This window comes from Halichoeres trimaculatus, unplaced genomic scaffold (assembly GCF_033239565.1).
Source record: "Halichoeres trimaculatus isolate MK-OKI-2021-1 unplaced genomic scaffold, fHalTri1.1 fHalTri1_scaffold_23, whole genome shotgun sequence".
Lineage (NCBI taxonomy): Eukaryota > Metazoa > Chordata > Actinopteri > Labriformes > Labridae > Halichoeres > Halichoeres trimaculatus.
The window spans coordinates 1,987,044-2,013,571 of NW_027437201.1; the positions used below are offsets into that span (position 1 = coordinate 1,987,044).

Here is a 26,528-nt window from a genome sequence, read left to right on the forward strand (position 1 = left end):
GCAAAGACAAATCATTGTCATTCACATATAGATTAAATGCATTTATCAGTCCACGTACGCGCGCTCATTAGTAGGTCAAATGCGCACGCGCACGTCAACGCCCCCTCCCCCTTCCAGCCGGTCTCCAGTCAGCCGCGCGCGGATTGAGTCAAGTGAACCTACCGAGAGGTGGTGTTGACCGACCGCAGCAGGTTTTCATTGAGAAACCTGAGAAATACAACTTATTAAGGCAACTGACAGCAACGCTAGGACCTTAAATTCTAAACGGAAGGGTCGACGGTGCCAGAGTTAAGGCGAAACGGCAGAGAGAAGAAAGTAAATCCCGGAGGGAAAGCGCCCGAAGTGAGCTTGAGGATTGAAGCTAATGCTAACTCTGCTAGCTGCTGCTGAATAATTTCACGGAAACTCGTGTCACTTTAATATTCACCTGTTTTGTCATAGACAATTTTAGTCACACGGTAGGTAGTTGAAGGTAATTTAGCCAGTCACATCAGTCGCTAAATATAAAATAGTCTGATCTTCTGCCTTAAGATTGTAGGCCATAAGTGACTGCTGTTCCATTAGCAAGATTAGCTACATTAGCCGGTCTTATTGAGGTTACACCGGCTCTTCTGTGCTCAGGACAGGTGATACTGCTAAAGATAGTTGGCTTTCAAAACCCACTATCAGTGTTCATAAGTTAGCGCACGCTTGGTTTTGTCTGAGCCTTGTGCTTCGCAATGCTGAAACAACAGCAGCAGCCTGGCTCGGGCGGGAGAAAGGCGTCCAACGGAACCTCGGGCCCCGGTGGAATGTCTTCCCCGGTCAGCGGCATCACCAGTGGCAGCAGGACACCGGCCGGGAGGTGAGTAAGTTGGGGTGTACTGTCAGGACAGACCGGGGATTGCCCAGTGACTGAGGCCTACCGGTGAAAGCGCTTTTCTGAGTGGGTGTGTCTAAGTGCACAGGGCTGTAATCTGGACCAATAAGATCAGTCTGTTTTAGATTGGCAGGTCAATGGGCAAGTTAGGTTAAAGGAAATTAGCATACAAGGGAAACAAAGTTTTCAAGGCCTGTCAATACAAGGAAAAGGACGCCTCTTGATTTAGAAGTAGATTAACATCCACGTTGTAACTTGACAAAACGTGATGCTGTATTTTATTCATGTACGTCGAATACATTTGATTGCAGAAATATCAGACTAGATCTCGGAAATAAGTGTTGTGTTTACTGAACTGAACTACTGTCAGCTTCGCCCCGGTATTTGCTTTGTAACAGTCGAAATTATTGGACTAAAACATTATTTGTGAAGGGCGGACGCTGCAACTGTTTAGATTAATCATGACATCTTTATCGAAAAATACATTTGCTTTTTGACAACTTTTCCTACGTCTGTTTATAGTGTCTAATTAACATTAAGTGATATAGTATTACTACTTTTATTACTGGAGACCTGGACCTTTACAATTATTATTCCATTATTAGTATTTGATAAAACCTCAAAATAATTGTGTTGTTCTTTCACAATCCAACTCATAACACACAATTATGATCATAATGCCAAAGAAATGCTGTGAGCCTTAAAGCTTGCGGGTGTAAGTCTTGGTCATGAAGGGTAAAAGAGTATGTGAGGGTATGTGCAGTAAGAAATGTTGATTGCACTTTTGCAAGTCTTTTATGGCAGTAAAACCAAATCTAACAGTGCTTCTTCTCTTAGGAATCGACCTTCTGCCAAGCCATCATTCCAGTCATCATCTGTGAGTATACTGATGTGACAGTCACACATACAAAGGCACAACATATTGTGTTTGTTGTCAAGAAGAAACGATAAATTCTCAAGACCCCAAATGTTCATCTTTACTTTCTACAGATTTAGAGTTGAAAGGGAAATCTTTCAAAATAGAAACTGATATCTTGTTCTGCTTTCTGCTACAGTTAGATAAAATCATAACACCAGTAACGAACCTTTGACAATAATCTATTTAAGTGTCAGTGTGCTTTGAACTTCGTCCAGGTGAGAGCATCATTGGTTGCTTTAGAAATGGAATGTCAAACTTGATGAAATGATTAATGTGTGTCATAGTGGGGTTGATTTGATCTGTGAAAATTCAAAATGTATAACAGTTTTTGTGATTCACAAAGAATGATTGATACATCTTCAACTATGTCCAATCTGCAGGGGTTTGATGGTGTGTACAACAACGCTAGGATGCTTCATTTCCTCACAGCTGTTGTGGTGAGTCACCTGTCAAGATGGATGAAGAATGAACACTTACAAATCAGATACTTACATCACACTTCTTAAAGGGGACATATCATGCTGATCCCTGGTTTAATACTTACATATAATATAATAAGTTTGAAAACAAGACCTTACACCCCTGAATTTTCAAAAAATGAGATATTGTATTTTTCTGATATCCTAGAACGAGATTTGATGCCTCTGAAAATAGGTCATTGACATTTGGCCGCGAGATTTCGACCTTCGTGACGACACAAGTTTCCTTTCTTTTTATTGGAGTAATCTGATACAGCAGCTCCTCCTCTGTGATGTCAGTTAGTCACACAACCGCCACCGAGGGATACACCCACCAAGAGCCGAGTATCCCCCCTCAGATGCTGGATGCAGGCTCTGCTGAACAGCTCGGCTTTACGTGGTGAATTAGCAGTTAAAACACTGTAGTTTTAGCAGACGTCGTAATACTTGTGAGACTGTGATATTTGCATGCTTGTTCTGACATGCACTGTGAACCTGGACCACAATAATGCTGTGGTAATAACATAGTGAGGAACTGACGGTAGAGGCAATATTTAGACTACACTTTCAGCATGATGAATAAAACAGACAGAGAAAAGTGAAGGAGCAGGATGGAGCCCTGTTATAGAAATAGTTTATTGGTGAAGTCTGCCTATATTTCCACGTATAAACTATACATGTTACAGTACCGGTTTGACTCACCACATTGAAGCGTCCTGAGATGATCTGTGTTGAGGTGGATTTTCTTCCTTCTGAGCTGCATAACCGTCCGGGTCTGACTCGGGGTCCAATACAAAAGGACGTATCCTACACTCTGCCATTTTATTAGTGCTACCAATGCCTTACGGTGAAGTTTTGGCATATAGCAAACTCGCTCGGTCTGCCCCATCCAATATGGCGATTTTGTAAATACTGCCATGCTGCAAAAACTGCCCCCTGGCTCTACCCCCTCTGCCCCTCTGATAGAACTGACCAATCAGATCACAAATGGCTGTGATGTTGCGAGGTTACTGGAGGTCATTCGCCAAACGGAGCGTTTCAACAAGATCTTCAGAATGGCCTAAAATGAGGATATTGAGGACGCTATTGTGGGGCAATGAAGGAACTAAATGACAGAAATGCTTTACAGGCATCCTAGTCTGGCATAGTGAAAAGGAGAAACAAGCATGATATGTCCCCTTTAAAAATGATAATAGTTAGAGGTATGGATATGGATATGACAGTCAAAAACAAGATCAAGTTTTATAGATTTGAAAGAGGCAGGTAGCACATACTGGGTTGTGTAAATGAAGAGTAGTTGTGGGTTTTGTTTTTTACAGCTGTTGTGTTTATTTTTATCAGGGTTCTACCTGTGACATTAGAGTGAAGAACGGCAGTGTATTTGAAGGCATTTTCAAGACTCTCAGTTCACGGGTAAGAAGCTAATATTGAGTAAACAAGCATGCTACCCTCCTTGCCAAATCAGTGAAACACTGCAAGTAATCCTTTGGTAATCTGCATGTAATAGACTCATTTAGAGGAAATTTGTGCATTTTCCTCTGTTATTTAATCTGCATTGCAAGTTCACTGAGTCCTCTGCTGCCTACCAAATGTTTGTTTAGTGCGAGTTGGCTGTGGACGCTGTACACAAGCGCACAGAGGAGGAGGGCTCAACATCAGCTCCACCTCGAAGGGAGGATATCACTGACACTATGATCTTCAGCCCCTCAGATCTAGTGACTATGATCTGCAGAGACGTGGACCTAAACTATGCCACCAGAGGTAAAAACTTCTAATGTTATTTCCAATCCATTTGTATCAAAGAAACATACCGTCTATGACTTTGTGTGCACTTTAGCCTAAAGCCGCGTTTCAAACAAGCAGTCCGGGTCGGGTCGTCTCGGTACGGCGCGCTTTTAGCGGCGTTTCCATTGACTCATCCCGGGACGGATCTCCCTAAAAACCGAGACGAGCCGTCCCACTTTTTTGGGACCCTTTCATATGGGTGCCAGACTAAACCGATCCGCTCTCAGAAGGTGGAGCAACACACTGCAGACTGTTGATTGGTCAAAAGAATCGTCACTTACCCCGGCAGCGGCTGCATTTCTCCTGGCGGCACACAGACTTCTCTGAAACGAAGCTTGATTGCACTTTGTAACAGAGAGTTACATGAAAATCACAGAGAGGATGAAATGCTGCATGTCTTCCATCTGTGCTCTTTGTTTACTGTGTCGCATTTTCTTCTTTGTTGGATTTAAAAGCGGGGTAAGGTGCTATGGCGTCGCGCTATTGTTTACCAGCTGCAGCTTTCTGCATCCAGCTTACACGCCGCCCACCACGAGAGGGCACAGTTTGCTGTGGAAACGCAAACGGGAACAGACTTAACGGTCCCAAACCGTCCCAAACCGTACTGAACCGACCTGGACTGCTTGGTGGAAACGCAGCTTTAGATTGCGGTCGTGCTAAGAGCACATTGTATATATTTTGAATAATGACCAGTTTCACAGCTTTAAGGTGAAGAGTGAAATGTGTGAATTGCCTGTGTAAAAGCTTTGAGTGGTTTGATTGTTTCTTTAGCTTATGAAAAAGGAGAGAAAACTGACTTCACTGAATCTGAAGCTTTTTTTTCTGCAGCATGGTTTGAAGAAAGAAACTAGTAAAACTGTTTTATCACTGGAGAGAGGGAGGCAGAAGATAGACAGTCTAGCCAAAGCTTAAAAACATTATTACAGGTTTTTGTTTTCTTTCAAACAGACACCTTTACAGACACAGCCATCAGCTCCAGCCGTGTAAACGGGGAACACAAAGAGAAAGTTCTGCAGAGATGGGAGGGAGGAGACAGCAATGGAGAGAGCTACGATCTGGAAAATGATGCGGTGAGTTGCCATGGGTCTGAAACACAAAGACGACCACAAACTGTCTTGTTGTAGACTCATGTGACACCACTAGGGCATTAATATGCGACCTTTACTGAATGCACTCTTTACATTCAGCCTCCTTTGGAGCTGATTTTTCTTGCTGAAGTCTTTTGTATCAAGTTGACCAATAATCAGATTTTTGCAATCTAAGAAGTTGTAAGTAATCGTAAGTCATCAACATTTTCTAATATGAGGTAATACTTTAGCAGTATTAAAAGTTCTTATTTCCATCATTAATCCTTCATCTCTTTTTCACTTCATCCTCAGTCCAACGGCTGGGATGCCAACGAGATGTTCCGTTTCAATGAAGTGAAATATGGAGTGACATCAACATATGATTCCAGCCTCTCCATGTATACGTGAGTATACTTATAAAGGTCAAAGAAAAATGGAGAAAGACAAAACGCTCATATAACTGATTGAATCGACCAAGATCAATTTGGTTTTAAAAAGAAACATTCCTTGTTTTTCTGACTTGCACATGAGATGAGTAGATCTGTTTTAGATTTAGGCAAGGGCACCAAAATAATAGTGAGGATGATGTCTCTTAATTTTCTACTGAATGGTTCTGAAGCACTTGGTTCTGGATGATCAGTCTCATGGGACATGAGAGAGAAGTTAGTGTGTGCTGGGCAGGGCTGGGACGATACGCTTTTCTCCCAATTTGTTTCTTTTATGATTGTTTGAAGTGCTGATTCAGCTTGAATAGACATTATTTTATATTTCTAATCTTTGTTTTGCTTTTCTAACACCAGGCCATGAAAAAAAAAAGTTGAGTAATGTTGATGTCTACAGATGATCAGGAGAAAGATTTTCCCCAAAAATGTACATCACATGCGAGTCAGTTTTTAGGATTTCTTCAGGGGATCTGACACCACAACTTTTTCCCAACCCAGACTATAAACGAAGAATAAAACAAAGGGCTTGAGTTTGAAAAAAAAAGAGAACTATTTTGAATTAAAAAATCACTATTTGAAATTGTCAAACAAAAAACCCTGATACTTTGTTTTTCTCAGCCCTTGTGCTGGGTGCTTTTGGCCAACAAATACACACTTTTTGTTTGCTGTGATCATTTTTCTGGCTTTTTCTCTGATGTAACTTCAAATCACAAGTGTCTCTCTTCATGACTGTGGTTCCTAAAGGTTTTCAGTTTCACCAGAACATTTAGAGAGTTTTGATGATGTCAACAGTCAGAACAACCTGAACTTAAAGGGCCTGTGAGGACTATCTGGAAAAGCTAATGATCTGGGTCTGTATGCACGTTCAGTCATTAAACAAACAAACAATTAGTCCTAACGTTCTGTTTGGCTGAAGCGTTAGCTGCATGCCCGACTGCAAATAACCGACCAGTTAACTAATTACACCGTGAAAGAGAAACCGGTGCAGATTAAGTCATAATTAAGGGGAACCTCCTGGAAAACCTCATCAAACAAAGTCAAACTGTGAATGTCTACCACTCATCAACAGCAATAAACCTGGTGAGGGGTAAATGAGAAAAGATCAAGAAAAACATTTTTCAGTGGAAGAAATGGAGATTTGATTGGAAGAGTCTTAAAAATAGCTGTTATCAGTGAGACAGATAAACAAAGAGAAAGTTTGGTGATCTTGAACAGAGTAAATATGTGTGGTGTTTCTGAGCAAACAGTAGAAAACCTCAAAAATAAAATCAATAAAATGGAAGCTGCTTTGAGGAACAAGCACTGCAGCAATGCCCCAGTACCTCCATGAATAACACTAAAAACAGCTGTTTGATCAACACCAACTTTTCATCACACACATCTTGAAAGGACCCTGGCGTATCAAAGCAAAGGGTGAATCGAACTTGTTAAACTGACGGCAGCAAGTCTTTACGGTTTGAGACTTCGATTGTCTCCCTTATCTCATCTATTCACTGAAAAAGGTTGTATCTCCTGAATCTAAATTTGCTGTATGGCTACACATCACCCCCTTTCCAAAGGATTGTCTGCGGTCTTTACATATTTTGCCTCAAACGGTAACGCGTAGTGTGGCGTCTGCCTCCAAACAGCGAAACCGGTGCTGTAATCCTGCTGTTAGCGCCTGTAATGGTGGGGTCTACCTCCATTAAATCCGCTCTTTTGAGCCGTTAACCTGGCTGATGCATACCGCTAATACATTTTTTGGTTGTCATTAGTACAAATGGTCTGTTTTCCTTGCTAATGGCTGGACATGCATACGTGTCCAGATCTCTCTTCTTACTGCTAAACTTTGTGGGCCGGCATGGTGTTGTTGTGAGGACTAGTACCGTAAATCAATGCTGTCTGACCCGATCAGGAAGCTGAGAATTGGCACTTAAAAAAATGTACTTTGGTGCTAATAATCTCATTTTAAAGTGTAGATTAGGATCAGGAGTATACCTAGACATGATTCTTTTTCAGCATCACTTAGAAACTCCTCACAGCCCCTCCAAGGAAAGAAAGACAAAATTTGAATTCGATGACATCTTATTTGAACTGAACCTTGATCCTTGAGTTCTCATGTCAAATTACCCACACCACCTTTCCATTTTACCACAGCAGGTATTATTTAATAACTTGTACTATTTTCTCCCAGTTTAAAATGAAGATTTTGGTCTAATTGAAGGGTTTTTACGGCCCATACATTTTTGGTGTCTTACTCTTCTCTCCTCCTATCTAGTGTACCGTTGGAGAGGGGCAACTCTGACATGTACCGGCAGAGGGAGGCACGTGCTGCTCGTCTGGCCAGCGAGATTGAGTCCAGCCCTCAGTATCGTCATCGTGTGAACCTGGAAAATGATGAGTGCAAAACAGAGGAGGACAAGTACAGTGCTGTGACACGTGATGGTGGCGACCGTGAGAGGGGACGTGAGAGCCCTCGTGACAGAGAGAGAGAGAGGGGCCGGGACAGCCCAGGGGCCGGCAGCAGGTGAGGGGAAGCTTGTCTGTGCGACATGCTTAGAGTAGTGTATCACTTATTACTGATTATGGAATAATCAAAACAAAAAAGAATTTCACACATTAAATAAGACAGAAAATTGATCTGTTGCGTAAATAACAGTATGTTGAAAGGTCCTAAGAAAACTAAGAAAAAAAGTCATCATTGATTTTCATCAATTTGCAGCCAGACTCCAGCTGTAACTAAAAGGACTGGAAACTTGTTAGAAATATCCAATCCTTTTTTATGGACACCAAGAAGGTTTCTCATTGTCTGAAGAGGAAGTTAAAACAAGTCACTGATCACACAAAATAGATGGTTTTGAATGTTTTTTAAAGTCAGTGTCTAAATGGTGTTGTGCAAAGGACCCTTGCAATACAAGCTAATTGCTTTCTTTATTCTGTACCATTATCGTTGAATTTATCCAGTGTGTGCTCCTCTTGGGACTTATAAGTTAGGGCTAGGACAATATGCTTTTATCATGATTTGATTCTTTTACGATTTTGGGGGTGCTGATTTGATTAGAGTTGCAATTCTTTGGTATTTCAAATTTTTAGTTTACTTTTTTTAAACCAGACCAAGTGAAAAAGTTGAAGAGTGATCATTGTGTCCACAGACTGTTTCCAAAGCCATATTTTCCCAAAAAAATGCACATCACATTTAAGTTGGTTTGCCAACCCAGTTAATAAACAAAGGGTAAAATGAAGGATTTAAATTAAAAAAAAAAAAAAATTGAAAAAAAAATCCTGAAACTTGACTACGTCCATTTTTCTCTCCCACTCCTTTTATAAGCTGTTACTGAGATTTCATTAATGCCACACTGCCAGGTCGGATGGAGTTCCTAAAGCTGAGGAAGATAAAGTGATGCATTCAGAATCTTCAGAGACTGGTCCAAATGGACCTGGAGTCGACCAGTTGTCACTCATATTCAAAGACTGTATAGTAAACAGATTCTCATGCAAGTGAAGTTGTCCTCATCATGTTTTGATGCACCTGTAAAGAAACATCTGGTGCTTTATTTCTTCTTTTTCTTTTGCCTTTGTGACGTGTTTCTGTTTGTGTTTTTCAGGGAGGGGAAATATATTCCTTTACCTCAACGTCAGAGAGAGATGAACCGTGAGCGAGCGGAAAGAGGTCCAGGTGGGCCTCCTTCCCACAACCGTCTCGGTGGAAGTTATCGCTCCAACCCTCCTTCCTCCTCCTCCCCCAGACCTCCACTTCCCTCTGCTGCAGGACCTCAGACTGGTGCCTCTCCCTCAGAGAGAAGCAGCCCACTGTCAGGCCGTGGGGGAGCTTTTGCTCCGCACCACCCCCAGGGGAGCCCCAGCCCCGGCCCAGGCTCTGGCCCCTCAAGCCCATACACACCCGCCTCACCAGGAGGACCAGTTACGCCCGCTTCTGCTGCCCCGTCCTCAGCCAGCCCCCCTGCTCCACATGGACACACAGTCCCTCACTCACAGTCACTCCCACACTCGCTATCTGATGCTGGCAGGCCTGTAAACGGAGGTAAAACTGCAAACTTTGATTAAGAACATGTTCTAACTACAACTAACTACAAGCAGGGAAATGACTTTTTCATCTGTTTATTTGTATCAGTTTCTGCAAGAACGTCTCCCAAAGCCCAAAGACCTCCACAGTCCAGCAGAACAGTTCGCACTTCAAACTCGCATTCTCAGTCTACAGGTACGCTCAATCAACTGTGCTGTTACCAAATCCTCCTCCTTCATCGTTGATGGATTACGCCTAAAACCTAACCTTCATTTCTCTCTGCACTGTCATTGCAGCCACTCGCTCACCTAAGTCTGGTTCTTCCCAAGATACGCCTTATTTGGACACATCGTCAGTCTCCCTGCCAGCCCAGAAGACGACTGGCCCCGCCCCTCTTTTCCCAGTTGATGGTAGTCTGAGACCAAAGTCAAAACCATTATTTTCTAATACGACTTCAACTTCATTCTTCACCTCTGAGTTATTAGTCTCAGGTATTGAAGGGGAAGTTAAATGAAGTGCTGCAGCTAATTATTTTCTTTTGTCTTCACAGTGAATGAGATTCTTGGTGCAACTGCAAAAGAGCGTTCAGCTGAGAGTCCCAGCAGCACAGAGGAAGGAAAGGGTAGTAAAGGTGTGTACAACAGATAGGTGGAAACTTAAAGTGCAAATAAGTGTTGTCTTTTTTTGAATTGGGATATTTCAGCCGCCAAATATCTGACACAGACTTTAGCCTGTTTGTTTTCAGCAACAGCCCCAGTAAATTTGCAGTTCCCACATTTTCATTAACCTTTGTGTCCCTTCCTCTACCAGCTCCCTCTGTTCAGCAAAGGTCGCAGATTGAGGAGCTGCGAAAATTTGGCAAGGAATTCAGGGTAAGAGTTCAGTCGTCTGTCTGTGAAGCATGAAATGAGAAAATCTGTGAACAATCAAGAGAGTGACCAGAGACAACACTGGTGTTTGGTACTTCTTTAACCCTTTGAAACCACAAGGGGCTACCTTAGATCATATTCTACATGGTGCAGGAGGCAAATAGAAATAATTTACTTTTGGCATTATGACATTTGATGCTGTCTGATGAAACAGCAGTTTTTAACAAGTGAAGCTTGTGTAAAATAGGTTTTACGGTTTCATCTGAACACGATTCCAGGATCACAGTTTTAATCATTTTGTCATCTCCTTCATCCTGCTCCACCTTGTCCACTCTTATTTATCTCTTTTCTCCTGTAGCTCCAAGCAAGTGGGGGCAGTTCCAGCTCTCCCAGCTCCCCAGCAGCAGCCACCCCTCCTGCCATAAGCGAGGTCGCCCAAACAGCTGCCACCAAACCCTCCCCATCAGACACCCACCCTGCTTCAGAGCCCAAGCCTCAGCCTGCAGCCCCCAGTCCTTCCCAGCTCCAGCCAAAGCCCTCACCAGCCCCTGCTGATGACGCCACCAAGGACACCGCATCTTCACCTGCCACCACAGCAAGCATTTCAGACAGGCACTCACCTGCCACCCCGCAGCCTGCCAGGACCCCGGGTAGTGAAGAGGTCAGGTCTGAGACCTCAGAGAGGACAGAAGGCGTGATGGAGTGAGTTTAAAAAAGTCTAAACCCCAAAGTTTCCTCAGAACATTGTTTGACTTGTTTGCATTCCTGTAATGTTTGAGTTTTTGTAACACACTCTCTGTTACTGTACACTTTTTTTTAGCCAAGTGAAGAAATCAACGTTAAACCCTAACGCTAAAGAGTTTAACCCCATCAAAACTCAGATGCCTATGGTAAGCCAGTTTTCTTTGTTGAACTTATTTCCGTCTGTGCGTTCAGATCTGTTACTGTGTTTCTAAAAAGTAGAAAGGGTAAAGGCTCTAACTTTTCACTGTTACCACACAGACAAAGCCCAACACTGCGCCCACCCCACCTCGGCCCACCCCTCCAAGCCCAGTGGTCCTTCAGCACCCAGGTGGGCAGGGGCCCCTCTACAATACACCCTACCTGTCATATGTGTCACAAATCCACTCAGTGCAGGTAAGAAAACCAGACAGCCTAACACAGGCAGCTGTTTGCTTGTTTTTGTTTGAACTTGTGACTGAGTTTAATCTGATAAGTGTGAAACTATCATGAACCCAACTCCAATCTGTAAATTCTCATTTTCTCCATTATCTTATTGAGACCCTAGATTGTGTAATATATGGTTGAAGTCTGTTACCCCCTTGTTTCCACCATTGGCGAGGCATAGGGCGAGAGACAGCAGTCTGCTACACGGAGTGTGCTCGTCTCTGTCTGTCTCTGTCTGTGTGTATGTGTATGTGTGCGTGTTTGTGTCTGTGAACGGAGTAGATCTCTGCCGTGTGCAATACAGAGCAGGGGAAAAATGTGCAATGCAAGAACATGAGGCAAAAGTGACCCCGGTCATGTAAATGAGATGATTAACATTGGGCTGCGTAGCCTGTTAAATGAAATGATAAGGTACAGACCTGATTTATAAAAGACAAAGCATTGCTGCTTCAACTTCTTCTGCAGATGATGTTATTTGTAAGTAAACGCCAACAAAACAGACAGCTCCCTCAGCAGCTTTCCTGTTTAAGAAAGACCTTTTTCATCGCTGATCGTTGGTCACTGTAGCCCCACCCCTGGCCCCCACATGGTCAGTGCTTATGGTTCGTTCCTTCTGTACTTAGAAGTTGAGAGTTGGGAGTTGGAAGTTCAGAGTGGGAAATTTCAACTGGGACGCCTCCCTAAGGTCGGAATTTCCTACTGGAAGGTCGGGGGATCTATACCCCCCTGAGTTTACAATCAAAGATGGCTGCCCCAGGTGTAAACCGTTATTAAGCTCCTGTTATATCCTGTATGTAAATTGGCTTAATACATAGTATTATTTAATGTTTATATATAGAAATGTTGCTGTTATGGCTAGGGATGGGTACCTTTCACATTTGAAACGATACGGTACCGATGCCCGGTACCTGGCAATCGGTACCGGTACTCAACGGTACCAAGTTTCGGTACTTTTTTGTGTTTATGTGGCAAATAAATATCAATTTGTTTAATAATGAAATATCAAAATATTTCAATTTAACAATTTTTTTCTTCAGTATATAACCTTGCAATGCTGTGTTCATGTCCAGCATGGAAAATCACCTACTCTTCCACTCCCTCACAGTCACAAGTATGCATTTAGGTACCTAAACATGGTACCTTTTTGGTTTATGTGAATCTGTACCTGGTGCTTTTGAGAGAATTTGGTCGGTACCTATAAAAGTGCCTAATTCGGTACCCATCCCTAGCTAGGGCAAGTTTTTCCAACTTGGCATTTGGAACGCTTTTAACTGGGAGATGGCATCATCCCCACAGCCCAGTTCCGATGTAAATGAAACACATCATTAGCTCAGCAAAGAGTTGGTGCTTGCTAAACTCCAGTTTTGAGCACCTGGAGCCAGAGCTTTGACTGTGGAAACACAGAAAAACATTGCTAGGTCAGGAACTGACCTGGAACTAGCACCAGCACCAGTTTGGTGGAAAAGGGGTAGCTGACATCACCCATCTGTTCCTGAACTGAGTTAAGAAGCTTTTGGCTGGCAGGGGCCATATTGGAAATGCTGACTCAAGAGGTGGGCTTTGAGCCTCCTAACCAACAGCTACAGGGCACCAGACCTGTCAGAGAGCCTGTGATTGGACAAACTTGTGATTTTTATATCCTCTAAACTAGTGCTGCACGATTTGGGGAAAAGGTGCGATTAGGTGGACAATATTGGGATTGCGATTGTGCTTGCGATTTGATAAAAAAAAGTTTTGTCATGATGAGTCTACAGACTTGCTTGGTTATCATGGAGAAAAATCTGAATAGCATGTGCTGACATTGCAATTGGGATAACCAGAAGAAGAAGGTCAAAACTTTGCTTGCTCACCTCTGGATCATTGTCTTTCAGCCCCCACCAATGTACCAGTACACCATGTCCACAGTCAGCCAGGGGAAATACCCCAGGACTAAAGGTAAACACAGTGTTTTCTTTCATATGGTTATTTAAGTCCTCCTAAATGAAAGTCCTATCAGCTCCTGTAAAGTGCTTTAAACATGCTGTCTTTTTAGTCTATGATGTAACTGTTCCAACAGTGCAGTGACTCCTACTTAAAGAAGTCAGATTTGGGACAACTTTTAGTTTGCATGTTAAAAGATTTTTTCACATCTTCTCTGTTGTCTTGGTAACACCAGGCTCAGTCGTGGCTCCACGATCTGACCACGGCACCTCAGCACCTCCCATGCTTCAGGCTGCGGCGTCAGCAGCCGGGGCCCCTTTAGTCGCATCCCCTTACCCTCAGTCCTACCTCCAGTACAACCCACAGCAGTATGGCCAGCAGCAGGTAATCCAGGCCATGACAACCTACCCCGGACAGGTGAGACCCCAAACCTCTTATATAAGGTTTTGAAGAGTGAACTGGTCAACATGTATTTCGTTTGAAGGCCTTACTGTAAACCTGAAGTAAATAATACACGTGGCCTGAATCCTTATTCAGAACTATTAATACTAAGAGGATTTACTTTTCTGTTTTCTCCCCATTAGCCCATGTACTCCATGCTGCAAGGGGGAGCCAGGATGATCAGTCAAGGCGGAGGCCCCCACCCACAAGCTCTGGGACCCCCAGGAGGTCCTCAGTTTCCTGCACAGGGAGATGGACCTCAGGGACCCCAGCAGGGCATCTATGGTGAGTGAAACAAGCCTGTAGGAATGTTTGGTACACCAGATGTGAGTAAGCCCTCCACCAAATAAATGGTCTGTGTGTAGAGCCGCTTAGGGCGTGGTCACACTGGCTATCCGTACTGAGCTGTACTCAAGCACAATATCCCACCCCAGTATGGCCAGTGGTCACACTACTCTTCTTTGAACCAGACTTTTGTTGTAATACAAACAAACCAACATTTGGTTTAGAAAAGGGAAGCTTATGCACAAGAGCTAAAAGTAGCTGTTCATCAAGAATCCTCTAGAGGCTGGCTGCAGAGAGACCGTAAGTCAGATGTACACCCAGTCAAAAAAACAGACTTAACGGCGTTAAACACATATTTACAGCCTGGTTTAAAACAACAGTTCAGGTCTGAAACACTAATATCTATCAGCACACACTGTGCAGGGAGGGTGAATTCTTTTTCTAACTCTTCAGTTTAGAAGTTTTAAAAATTCGTCTAATTGTCCAAACAGAGACACAGCTCAGCTCACGTGACTGACGGGCGCCTTGAAGCTGTTAGAAAGGAAGCTCAAAGCCAGCGTCACATCCATCATGGCTGCGTCCACTCATTGGCTTCATTTCAGTGTATCAGGAACAGATGGATGACGTCATGGAGAGTACATCCATGTTATATACAGACTGTATAAAGCATGAACGTAGTCTTCACTTAGGACACATGTATGGCCTGCATACGTCATTATGAGGCATTTGTTTACAAGAAGCACAGTGTCATCAGTCAGCACAATGGAGAACATAGCTAAGACTTTGGTGACTTTTGGCTCCATGCTAAGTCATTTAGGTCCAACAGCTCTCTAACACTCCAACCACTGTTAAAATGATTGTTGAGAGGAGCACTTATTATACCTCATGTCCTTGTTGTGTATGCGTGCTTGTGCTCATGCATGAAGTGTACCGCACTTAAGCACTCTTACGAAGTGTATCATGTCTGAGCACAGTACACTTCTGAGTGTCACTCGTGGTCACTCTTGCCAAACGAACTGGACTTGAAGGTTGGCGTGTGCTTGGGTACAGTACAAATGGCCAGTATGACCTTGTGCTGCACATAAGCTGGTCAAATTTACAAATGAAATATGTTAGCATCACTGCTGGTGACACCTTCATTCAGAGTCCAAAACAATCACATGGAACATCATCTTTCTGTTTAGCTCCACAGTCCTTCTCCCACCACTCGGGGGCAGTTCATCAGCCACAGCCCTCCAGTACCCCCACAGGAAACCAGCCCCCTCCTCAGCACGCTGCACCTAGCCCAGGACAGGTAATGATACAGAGAAATCCTTTGTTTTGAATTAAGAGATGGAACCTGTTAATAAATAATTACTGGATAAACTAATGTGTGAAAAAAACTCAGGTCTAGTCAAGTATGAGAAATCTCCACCACCTGGACTGCAAACTGAAACGTGTGAAACCAGGCAACTGTACTGTGAACTGGTAGGGACTTGTGTTGATCTTTTTGACATTTTTCTTGCAGAATGCCCAGTCAGGTCCACAGCCCCAGTCCTTGTATCACTCAGGTCCACTGTCAGCCCCCACACCACCCAACATGCCTCCTGGCCACACATCTCCACAGGGGTCTTATCCTATCCAGGGCTACAGCATCCACAGCCACCAGGGCATCCCACCTACATATCCCCTGGGACAGATAGCGCAGGTATAACTCCATGGTGGCGCTGCTGTTTGTGCTGTATAACCATTCTCATTGTGTCTTACTGACTTCTGTTTGTTAAATCAAACAAGTTCTTTTTTGGAAACACCATAGCTAAAAGGTTATAATCATCACTGAAAGAGAGCTCTGACTGACTCAGTGTTATCTTGTAGTAATGTCAGAGTTGCTTAAAAAATTCTGAGTTTTTTTAATTATTGGTTTTATTGTAAAATCGCTTGTTATTATAACAATCTAGCTAACACTGCTATAGCTACAGCCAATATTAGCTGCACTGCTGTCAGAGCAGGGTGACACATTGAATGTGTAAATAGTAAAATTTTTCTTCTTTTCTATATTTCTTCAAACTTCTAATTTTTTATTCTAATGTAATTATTCTATTTTTATTTGTCATTGCATTACGGCACCATGTGAGCTGCTGTGACAAAAAATGTCTCCCAAGGGGAATCAATAAAGAATATTCTATTCTATTCAAACAGATTTCACTACGATAAACTGCATTTCATGAATGATAAAACGGATAACTAGCGTCAGGAGCTGCATTAGCTACATAAGCTACGATAAGCTTATGTTACGGTATTCAAAAACTACATAATATAGCTTCTGAATACTGTAAAGTTAGCTTTTTATAGCTTAGCTGTCCCCCCACTCATGTGATGCAGGAAATGGTAGTGAGGTGTGTTTGCTGTGAAAGTGTCGTCCTAATCTGACATCAGTTTATCATCACTTTGTACTTTTCTTAGGAGCATGTTGTCACCCCTTCTTCTTGGCCCTCAAAACAGAGGGCCAAGGGTGAGGGGAAAGAGTGACCATTGGGATTGGCCCTAAGTGTTGCCAGAAGTTACTTTGTTCTTTCAAAGATAAAGTAAAAGCTCTTTGTATTCAGCTGCCAAATTTGATGTAGTTGACCAAACTTTGTAACAGCAGCAAGTCCAGACCTACAAATCTTTTTGGAAAAGCATTTTGAGCAGCCTTTATTGTGGTTTGGGGTAGTATGAATACAGATTATTCCTCCACAGCTGAGAATCTTTCAAGTGTTAAAATTTGATCCTTGAAGGAAACTTGTTTTCTCAACCTCCAGGCCCACGTACAAGGAGCCATGTCAGGTCCCCACCACTCGGGGAGCCACGGTGGGCCCCAGTTAGTTATGTTACAACCGCCCCCTCAGCAGGGTCCCGGCTCAGTACCCCAACATCCACAGCACGGACCTCAGCAAGGAGCACACCAACACTTTTACATAGGACATCCACAAGGTAGGAGACATATCAGGGAGTCAAACACTCCTCTGTCTGCTCATGTGTAAATGCTGTTTGAAGTTTTCCGTTCTTCATTTAAAGTTTGCTTTCCCTCCACAGCGATGCAGGTACCTACACACCCTGCTCCCTTCCATGCGCCGGGAAACTAACCCCCATCTACACCCTCCCCTCTTAACGCCCCCTCCCCCTCCCTCCCTACCCTCCCAAAACTCTTCCCAGGAATGAGCCCCTACGTCCCCTCCACCTGCTGGAGGTGAGGCCCAGACAGAACATCACTCTGGAAAACGAAAGTGACTTTATCGTACGAGGAGAGAAGAGGACAAAAGTCTCCGAGCACCTTATTCTCCTTTTAATCCTAAAGCTGAAGATGACAAAGGACAACAGCAGCGTCCAACCCCCTGCTGCTGCTGCCATCCTGCTCCTCTCTCCAGCTCATCCCTCTTTCAGCACCTTGCTTGGCGGACCTGTTGCAGAGTAAAACAAAAAAACAAAAAACAACAGAAGACACTTGAACCTGAAGTGGTCTTTGCCATGTGAGGTTTTGTGAGTACCACAACACACGAGGGAAACGCAGACTGTGGGATTTTCATGAACACAGCATGAAAAAGCAGGGACTGAGGAGGAGGGTTTTTAGCAAATGTTTTTTTTTTACTTGATCCTGTAGTTAACCCCCCCTTTTTGCCCTTCTTCTCTCCTGTAGGAAAACATAATTAATAAAAAAATGGACAAGACAAAAAAAATATTAAAACAACAATGACCAAAAAATAAAGTTTTCAACTCAACTACAAAGCTTTGTGCATTTAGTTTATTTTTTTTCCTGCTTGTGTTTCTCCAGAGGGTTGTAAGAATTAGTAGACACTTTGCTCTGCACTGCATGAAGACGTAGTTAGCAGCCATAATGAGCCACAGAAAATGTATTCCTCACAAGTTGATAACAAGTGCACGCTTAATTCGAAGCTGGCACAGAGCTAGCTATTATGTCAGATTGACAAAATGAAGTAATTACCTCCTGGGGGACTCTCTGTATTCTCCCCACTTTCTCATTAGCTGGGATTGGTTCCACTCAGCAGTACAGCCCTGCAAGTTCATTATAAACAGTCACTAGGGGGACCCCTCTCCACAAACCAGCCGTGGTGTCAGAGAGCACACAGTTCTTGTTGTAGGAGAGATGAGTATGGGTTAGTGGGACACAGCTTCCCCTTCAGGCAAGCATGACAGCCCTCTATATCAGTGTACTACAGAGTGCATCAACTAGCTCCACGTCAATGTGTCAGAGTGCCTGGCCTAGTTCCTCCTCAATGAGCCACGCTCTGACTTCCTGTCAGTGCAGCGGGCTGTAGCAGACACCTCAGTGTGACAGGGCATAGAGCTGCTCAGCACTGCGCTCCAGTCTGTCCTTGTATTCCAGGTTGAGGTAGTTGCATTCAGGGACCCCCTGGGTGCCGTAGAGGAGACCCCAGCAGCAGCAGGCAATGACTGCGGTGCTGTCACTGTCACCTGAGGGCAGAAAAAGGAGACGAATGGTTTGAAAACAATCCTGTGAGAAAAGGGTCTTACCGTTTGTACTCTTCAACGGATCTGTTTGGGCTATAGAGAAGCATTAGACCACATATTTTTATTCATTCACCCACCAATTTATAGTCGATAACATCAAAAATATGAGCCTGTATTTTGGCAATGGAAGCAGCGGTTAGCTCTTCTGCAGAGAGTGGCCGTGCTAACTGGAGATTCTCTTTGTCCACTGACAGCCACCAATTAACAGGGTCACACTTTACACTGAAACACCAGTGACATCCAGGTAACCAGGTCTGACCGCAAAGAAATAATTTTAACTGCCAGCTTTTATGCTCACAGTAAAAATAAAGTATATTAATCAGTTTTATTACAGGGTGTCCGGGGGGTCTTAAAAAGTATTAAAAGTTGATAAATCAGTTTTGGGAAATTAAGGCCCTTAAAAAGTATTAAAAAGTCTTAATTGTGGTTTTATGATGTTTTTAATTTTGTAGATATTCAAGCTCTGACTCCAAAAATATCCATGAATATTTATTTTCTTCTTGCAACTGTCCCCTGATTGGGATGTTAAACATTTGGCCAATAAAGTTTTAAAATAGAGTAGAATAGAATAGAATAGAATTACTTTATTGATCCCAAACCGGGAAATTGTTGCGTTAACAGCAGAAAACGACGGAGTCGGTAGAAAATTACAAAAATGAAAAGATAAAAAAATGAAAATATATACATAAGTCATCTAGTTACAATAAGATACAACAATAAAGATTTTGAGGGGTATATACACCAGCTATAAATTAAATTCTTTCAAGCTTTATTCCTTCTCAGCCTACATAATGTCTGTAAAAATGCAAACTACAACCGTAAAGATGGGTTGCCGACAACAACTCAAAAGTCGCGATAAAGTCTTTAAACTTTTTGAAAGGTTTTTAAAAAGTCTTAAAAAAGTATTGAAACAACCTCAGGATTTTAGCATATACCCTGTATTAGAAATTTCTAAAATACAAAACCATGAAACTTCTGTTATATTTGATGCAGTTCTCCACCTTGATGTTGGTTTCTGGCTCCTCTATTATGACCTAGGTCCAGCGGTCTGAGTGCAAGTCTTTGCTTTGGTAAGGTTTTTGGTTTATTGACAGCAAAACATGCTGGTCATGTCTTTATATGTCACAGTTTTGTAAGGATTAATGGATAACGCAGTCATGAGCATCGAGTGAATTGTGTTTTAACTTCTCTGGGTGCACGCTGGATTGCTCATGGTTAAAGTATTCTGGCATTGTGCCGGATTTCCAACTTGCAGCATTTGGCTTTTAAAAAGAAAAGAAGGACTACAGTGCCACTCAAGTTTGTCTCCAAACGGCATGATGGGGAATGCAGATTTTACTCTCAACCAAACTGTTATCCTCAGCCAGTGGGAACTAGAGTGGGGGCGTGTCTTTGTAGATAATCCAGATACAGTTGAGTCCATACTGGAGTTTGGTATGGTTTCATGCTGATGTCAGGACCATGGACAACAGATTTTTGAAGCCAGCGGAGGATGGCTGGTTTCCAAATCGCTTACTACACAATCAGTGCCTACTTTTTTGGCTGAAATTCAGTGCGTGGTAGGTTTTATGTGGAAACTTGCAAAATCTGCAGTATACTAAAAATCCCTGGATGTCTTACTGATCCAAGAAAATTTCTCAGTATACAACGGACCAGTCTACTTGGCAAACTGTTTCCCACAATGCACAGCGCTTACACTGCTTGTCTATGCGGGTGACAGGTTTTGGTGAATTACCGCCATCTATTGGAATGAGTCAGCACTATGACTACAATACAACATTAACGTTACACGGCCTGTGAGCTAGAGGTGAAATAATTCAAAGAAACACTGGTAAATCTTATGACTTCCAGTTGTAAAAGAGGTGTTTACTTTGACAAATTCATTAGCCCACATAAACCAGTGATTCACTTTTCAAACCATACGTAGATTATATAGAAGTGTTTTTCCATCAGCTGTAAAAATAAAAATCCCTTTCAGATTTATTTTCAGTAAGCGATATAACTTTTGGTGTAAGAGTAGAAATCAAGTATGATGATTCTGTGTGAAATGATTGACAACATAACTAAAGGCCGAGATCTACCCATAGATTGTTTTGTACGTTTATAATGAAGCCAAAAAAACATCATCTGTAGCTCCGCTTCTGAAACCGGACACCAGAGTAGTAAACTACAAAACAGACCCAACAGATCAGTCATACTACAAACCACAAGCAAAAGCAGTATGTAGTGCCTACTACATACTACATTCACATGGACTATGATCATGTAGTGATCTGACCACATCAGAATAAAAAAAGGGCCGAACTTTGTTTTCTCTGACCTCCATGGAAGCCTGCTCTGCTCATCAGCTCCTCCCAGTCCGGACCAGCACTCAGCAATGCATCCAGTGCAATCATGGGGGCATCATGGCCGCTGCGCCCTGCCCAGCCAGACAGACTGAAGCTCTTATAGGCTTCATCTCTTTCAGCTGGGCCATAGGAAGGGGGCCAGATTACAGGCCCAACCCCGTTTGAGATGCCCCGCACATCCAGATACCTGTGGGTGAATGTCAGAGATGTTGAACTCATCACTGTAATGTAACTTTACTGTTTCTGTAAGACAGCTGAGTGTTAGTCCATGGAGAACACCAGTGATGTGATGAAATGTCCCCCATGAACAAAAACAGCTGATTTTGTCCTTTATTTATGCAAGTGGTGTCTTCACCCCACGCACACTTCACTTCTTGTGTATAAGGAAGACCAACTTTAGCTGCTCGTACCACTGCCACTTGTCACAAAAGTATCCCCAGTCTCTCTCGGTCTCCTCCACGGCATACTCTCTACCCTGGACGAAGTTCTTTGCTATGGGGCAGGCCTCGTTGATCAGGCCCAGCCCCCAAGTTGTAATTGGTCTGCGTTGGACGGCGTATGAGGTGAAAAGAGCTGATGCTACTGCACCGAGGAAACCAGTGGGATGAGGGTGGGTCATCCTACCTGTTTCCACGGCAACTGCCACCAGTGACAGCAGCTGGTCAGGCTTTGGGTACCTGGTAAGGACAGAGTATTTTATCAGCATTTATTGCCAATTTCAGTCCACAGAACCAATGTCCTTCACACATGAAGAAACCGATTTAAACATCCAAAACAACACCTCAGTTTTTTTTCTGCATAATTAAACTTGTTTTTATGCTTTAACTGATTCTACAGACCCTCTTTCCGGTTGTCAGTCTGTGTTACTCATGCCTTTGTCTTTTTCTTCTCAGTGGTGAAAGAATGTATTGGACTGTATTTATTTTCTGTAATATTTTGCTCAGAGAGATGAAGGAACATGCCTCAAATGGTCACTAAATGGGAAATGTCTCATTACTTTGACCATTAGCACAAAGCATTGTACATGGTTAATAGGAAAAATGATCCATTATCCTTAAGGTCCATTTCTGCTTAATGTTAAATACAGATTGGGATATGGACAGAGCCTTCTCTATGGGCTCTGTGTTCATTTTGTCCGTATTTGATACGGACCAAATGGAGCAGTACCACCAGAAACTGTGGGGGCAGTGTTGCTATTGCTACACTATACAAAGCTTTGGTGAGACATGAAGAAGAGTTAACAATGTTGGAACTTTTACAATGTAGTTAACAGCCTCACCGACCTCCTCCTACCGCCTCCTACAACCCTGCCTCTGTTTTTGTCTTTTCTGAGCTTAGAGCTACATTAGCAATACCTCCTCCACAACCGCCATGATTGTTTTTTGAGTTTGTTGTTGTCATACACTTTTGACCCTGGGCGCCCCTCCAGGGTTGGAGTCTTACCTGAGACCAATACACATCGACCTCATAGCTGCCCCACAGCCTGTTCCCTCAGGGTTATAGGGCACTCTGTAGCCCCCCTCCTCTCCAGGCTTCAGCTGAGAGACTCCTAAAGGAGAGTGTGAGTCACATCAACACCACTGAAAATGTATCTCATTTGATCAACAACACGTCATTTGTCTCACCCAGGATGCTCGAGGGTCCTGGTTTCCTCCCCTCCATGTCTTTCATCCCCTCCACGTATCGAGCCGCCACATCATGAAGTAGCTCTTCCCCCATCTTCCCTATAGAGAAGACGATTTGTTCGACGTTCATATTAACATTTTAACAGATGATCATTTAACAAGGCCTTATCAAAGCAAAGGTCAAACAGAATTACTACAATTTCCACTCCTGCAGAGCTGCAATGGAGCGGCAAATCAAGACAGGTTTGGAAATTAGACGTAACCTTTAGGTGGAGGGTGCGGTTTGTCCGGATAAGGTGTCATTAGCATTGTGTGGACAATCAGATCTATTCAGGTTAGAGAGAAAAGAACCAAAAGAAGATGAAGAGAGAGCAAAAGTTTGCTGTCTTTGTTCGAGCTCACCAGTTGCAAGCCCTTCAGCTGTTGCTAGATGCAGAACTGTGTCATCACTCACAGGCCAATCAGGGAGCTCCACCTTAATACTCTTCAGACCACCAAGTTCCTGCAGCTCCTGCACAAGCAGAAAGAAAAAAACACAAACTTCACACCTGGAGCTGAGTTTTATCACAAACTTCAGGAGGAATTCTGTGCTCGCTGCACTGACCTGGTGGATGACCGGTCCTGACTCATTGTACTCCCACAGCTGGTTTCTGTATCCGAGAGCATCACCCACACCGCTCAGCAGCATGGCTGCCTTGTAGTGCTCCAGTGTAGCAGATCCACTACAGGTGGGCACAGAAACATCACAAGGAAACATATGCACATCACTTTGAAACGTTGTCGTCGGTAAATTAGCAACTCAAGGCTGTCCCTGAGACCATAAACATACTGATGAAAACGCTGTTTGCATTACAGACTCAGGGAGTCTGGCAGCTGAAGCGGTTCAGTGTGACATTAACAGTTCTCACACAGAGAACCCCAACATTATCCCAATCTTTCCCTATACGCTTTGTTTGGTGCTGCCACTTTGGTTTGGGGATTGACCTGAAGTAACTTAGTGACTCTGTAATCAGGGGAACGTTTCATGTAAACCAGAAAGCTTAAAAAAATGTTTTGTTTCGTTCTTTTTTTTGCTTCATATTCTATTTGTTTGCTAAGTGTATACCTGGAACACTAAATTCAATAATTGGCAAGCTTAAGCTCTGTTTTTAAATTGGTTCGTTATTTTGTCAACTGGGTTATGGATAGGGATAGGATTAGGAGAATTAGGTACTTTTATAAGTACCAACCAAATTCCACCTGTAGTACTGAGTATCAATTCACTTAAAATCAAAAGGTAGCATGTTTCAGTTCCTAAATGCATCTTTGTGACTGTGAGTAAGTGAGTGAAAGAGTAGTCGATCTTCCATGCTGGACATGAACACAACATTGCAGGGTTATATATCGAAGAATGGATATGTTATTATTTTTTTAATGAGATTTTACCATTTAAATTTATATTTATTACCACATAAACACACACACAAAAGGACCAAAAAGTGTTAGCGTTGAGTACTGATACTGATTGCCAAGCGCCAGGCATTGGTACCGTATCGCTTCAAATGTGAAAGGTACCCATCCCTAGTTATGGACAAAAGGTGTGACTATTTTTTTTAACATAAATCCATATTGTACTGAATTTAGAGTTCTTCAACAACACTATACATGTCACCACCTGACCTCCATCAGCTCATATTTCTGCACATTTTCTTCACGGTTTGGTCTTTATAACATCTATAGTAAGAACAGCAGAAAATGTTAACACAGACTATGAAGTTAATCTGATAATTAAATTGATGACAGAAGTTGAAAAAACGTCACTTTCTTCAAAATTCTACCAAAACTGATGTGGGTCATGTGACTTTGGAGCAAACCATTTCTGATTTATATATATGTGTGTGTATATATATATATATATATATATATATATATATATATATATATATATATATATATATATATATATATATATATATATATATATATATATATTTATCTTTTTTTTTTCAATGAGTACCATGGTTGACACACAAAGTGAATATTTTATTTACTTAAAAATTGTTAAAACAACTTTATCTGGTCTAAAACTGGTCATCTTCTGAAATAAATATTAAGTAAAGTTAATAAGAATATCCCTTGACTTGAAATGTGCCCTTTAAATAATACCAGGCTATGCAGTAGTCTAGCTTTGGAAAGGAATCACAGATTATTGAAGCGCATTAAATCACTAAAACTGCAAACAACTCCTAAATGAGGACTGACGTTCAAAAACACAGTTGCATTAAGTCACTGCACGTTTAGTGTTCTGAAAGTTGTGTTTTGTTCGAGCAGGGAACGGACCGTCGTCTTGAGTCGAGGGAGAGGAAATAACTGAACTGCAGGTGTCTCGATGAGTTTTGGTGATCATTAGTTTCTAGACAGATGTCATTAGACTTGTTATGCTATCACCAAAGCAGTTGAAACATGTCTGTTACTGCCTAGGTTGCACTGAAAATAAAGGAATAGTGTTGCAGTCGATGCTGGAAACCCCTCCGTGCCGTTACATTCTCACCGGTTCATTGCGACGAGTCGTTCCCTGCAGTGGAGCTTCACGAGGCGGTCACTGACATACGGGGGGACCGGGGATGTGGAATGGACTGCTGCTCTGCAAGCACAGCTAGAAGCTAGCCTCAGATTAGAAATAGCAGCCGTTCAACTGTAAAACGCAACTTTGTGCTGTCCGAACTCAAGAGAGCATGTTGGAGAGCAAGAAACGTGGAGGCTAAAAAAAGACAGAGCAGTGGACCAATTTTAGAAACCGGATTCAAGATGGAGACTAAAGAAAAGAACTAATAGCAAATCTGTGCGGTCAATTTAGGGTCGTCCCCCAGCCTGTCACTGCATAACGAACACATTTTATTAATTTACAGCAAAACCACTTATTGTTCTTATGTTCAGCCATGTTTCAGTGAGTAATTAGGGATGTTTGGATTTTGTAGCTTTTCCAAACAGACAAAATCTTTAAACTATGCAAATCCTTTATCTGTCACTGAAGATTAATCACCTAAATTTATTAACCTTTCATAAACCCTTTAATTCCAAGAATACATTATTAATTTGGTATTTGGATTTCAACAAACAATAAAAAATAAAACATGATGGGATTGTATGGAAGCTCTGAGTGTACATGCAGCCATTCATATCATATATTGTGCTTGATTGTTGAGCAGAGGTTCTTCAATAGGGGTTCCGCAGCCCATATGGGTTCTGTGGAGGTACTCCAGGGGGTCTGTAACATTTTGGGGCATTTTCTTTGTATTTTCAATTAATTATTCCCAAGTTTTTTTAATTGTACACACATCAGTGGATACACAGAGGCCAGAAATATTATCTTTCAGTCAGAATGGCACCATAGACTGTTGGACTGAGGTTGCCACAAAAACTGCTTCCCCTGGTGGCTGATTGCCAAATAGGTCAAAAACTCTGTCTCCCCAGTCATTCCAGATGGATTGTGGTCAAAATTTAAAGAATAAATACACATGGTAGAAATGTTTCTCACATCCAGATATTGTCTGGCTCCCTTGTGTTTAAATCCTCTTGTTTCTGAAAAGTGTTTTTCCATTAGTTATTAGAGGTTAAAAGGGAGGTTTAATCGATGATAGTGTAAAGAGGTTTTCTCTCGGTCTTTCTCAAATGGAATGAATGCAAAAGAAGTGCAATCAAGACTGTCTTTTAGTGAACTGAATTTAGAACAAAGAAAAGCTGATATATATGTGTGTGTGTGTTTTTATATATATATATATATATATATATATATATATATATATATATATATATATATATATATATATATATATATATATATATATATA

General features: G+C 42.3%; 2 protein-coding genes across 4 annotated transcripts; one reads left to right on the forward strand and one right to left on the reverse strand.

Annotated features, from left to right (window-relative positions):
* Nucleotides 1-88: 88 nt before the first annotated feature.
* Nucleotides 89-17,939, forward strand: LOC141785626 (ataxin-2-like protein). 2 transcript variants are annotated; one of them, XM_074664058.1, is made up of 23 exons: nucleotides 89-844; nucleotides 1,697-1,736; nucleotides 2,159-2,215; nucleotides 3,578-3,649; nucleotides 3,838-3,997; nucleotides 4,970-5,091; nucleotides 5,401-5,492; nucleotides 7,789-8,037; nucleotides 9,116-9,552; nucleotides 9,643-9,729; nucleotides 9,831-9,944; nucleotides 10,085-10,165; nucleotides 10,345-10,406; nucleotides 10,762-11,105; nucleotides 11,224-11,293; nucleotides 11,406-11,540; nucleotides 13,442-13,505; nucleotides 13,726-13,907; nucleotides 14,075-14,216; nucleotides 15,401-15,510; nucleotides 15,724-15,903; nucleotides 16,997-17,168; nucleotides 17,271-17,939. In XM_074664058.1, the coding sequence occupies exons 1-23, from the start codon at nucleotides 720-722 to the stop codon at nucleotides 17,318-17,320; spliced, it is 3,147 nt and encodes a 1,048-aa protein (XP_074520159.1). In that variant the 5' UTR covers nucleotides 89-719; the 3' UTR covers nucleotides 17,321-17,939. The 2 variants fall into 2 exon arrangements, with proteins under 2 accessions (XP_074520159.1, XP_074520160.1); XM_074664059.1 differs by having other exon boundaries at nucleotides 17,391-17,939.
* An 8-nt stretch (nucleotides 17,940-17,947) lies between these two features.
* Nucleotides 17,948-25,555, reverse strand: adprh (ADP-ribosylarginine hydrolase). Of its 2 annotated transcripts, XM_074664064.1 has the most exons (8): nucleotides 25,229-25,555; nucleotides 23,303-23,420; nucleotides 23,101-23,209; nucleotides 22,699-22,797; nucleotides 22,517-22,622; nucleotides 21,484-21,750; nucleotides 21,046-21,260; nucleotides 17,948-18,668 (listed from the first exon to the last, which is right to left on the reverse strand). In XM_074664064.1, the coding sequence occupies exons 1-8, from the start codon at nucleotides 25,234-25,236 to the stop codon at nucleotides 18,520-18,522; spliced, it is 1,071 nt and encodes a 356-aa protein (XP_074520165.1). In that variant the 5' UTR covers nucleotides 25,237-25,555; the 3' UTR covers nucleotides 17,948-18,519. The 2 variants fall into 2 exon arrangements, with proteins under 2 accessions (XP_074520165.1, XP_074520164.1); XM_074664063.1 differs by lacking the exon at nucleotides 25,229-25,555 and having other exon boundaries at nucleotides 23,303-24,487.
* Between the last annotated feature and the right edge of the window lie 973 nt (nucleotides 25,556-26,528).

Coding starts and splice junctions, on each gene's coding strand:
- LOC141785626 (XM_074664058.1), top strand. CDS start 720: ATGCTGAAACAACAGCAGCAGCCTGGCTCGGGCGGGAGAAAGGCGTCC. Junction 2,216..3,577: donor ATTTCCTCACAGCTGTTGTG/GTGAGTCACCTG, acceptor TATTTTTATCAG/GGTTCTACCTGTGACATTAG. Junction 15,511..15,723: donor CTGCACCTAGCCCAGGACAG/GTAATGATACAG, acceptor TTTTTCTTGCAG/AATGCCCAGTCAGGTCCACA.
- adprh (XM_074664063.1), bottom strand. CDS start 23,455: ATGTTTCCTTGTGATGTTTCTGTGCCCACCTGTAGTGGATCTGCTACA. Junction 23,210..23,302: donor CAGGACCGGTCATCCACCAG/GTCAGTGCAGCG, acceptor CTGCTTGTGCAG/GAGCTGCAGGAACTTGGTGG. Junction 18,669..21,045: donor CAGAGCAGGCTTCCATGGAG/GTCAGAGAAAAC, acceptor TTCTGCCCTCAG/GTGACAGTGACAGCACCGCA.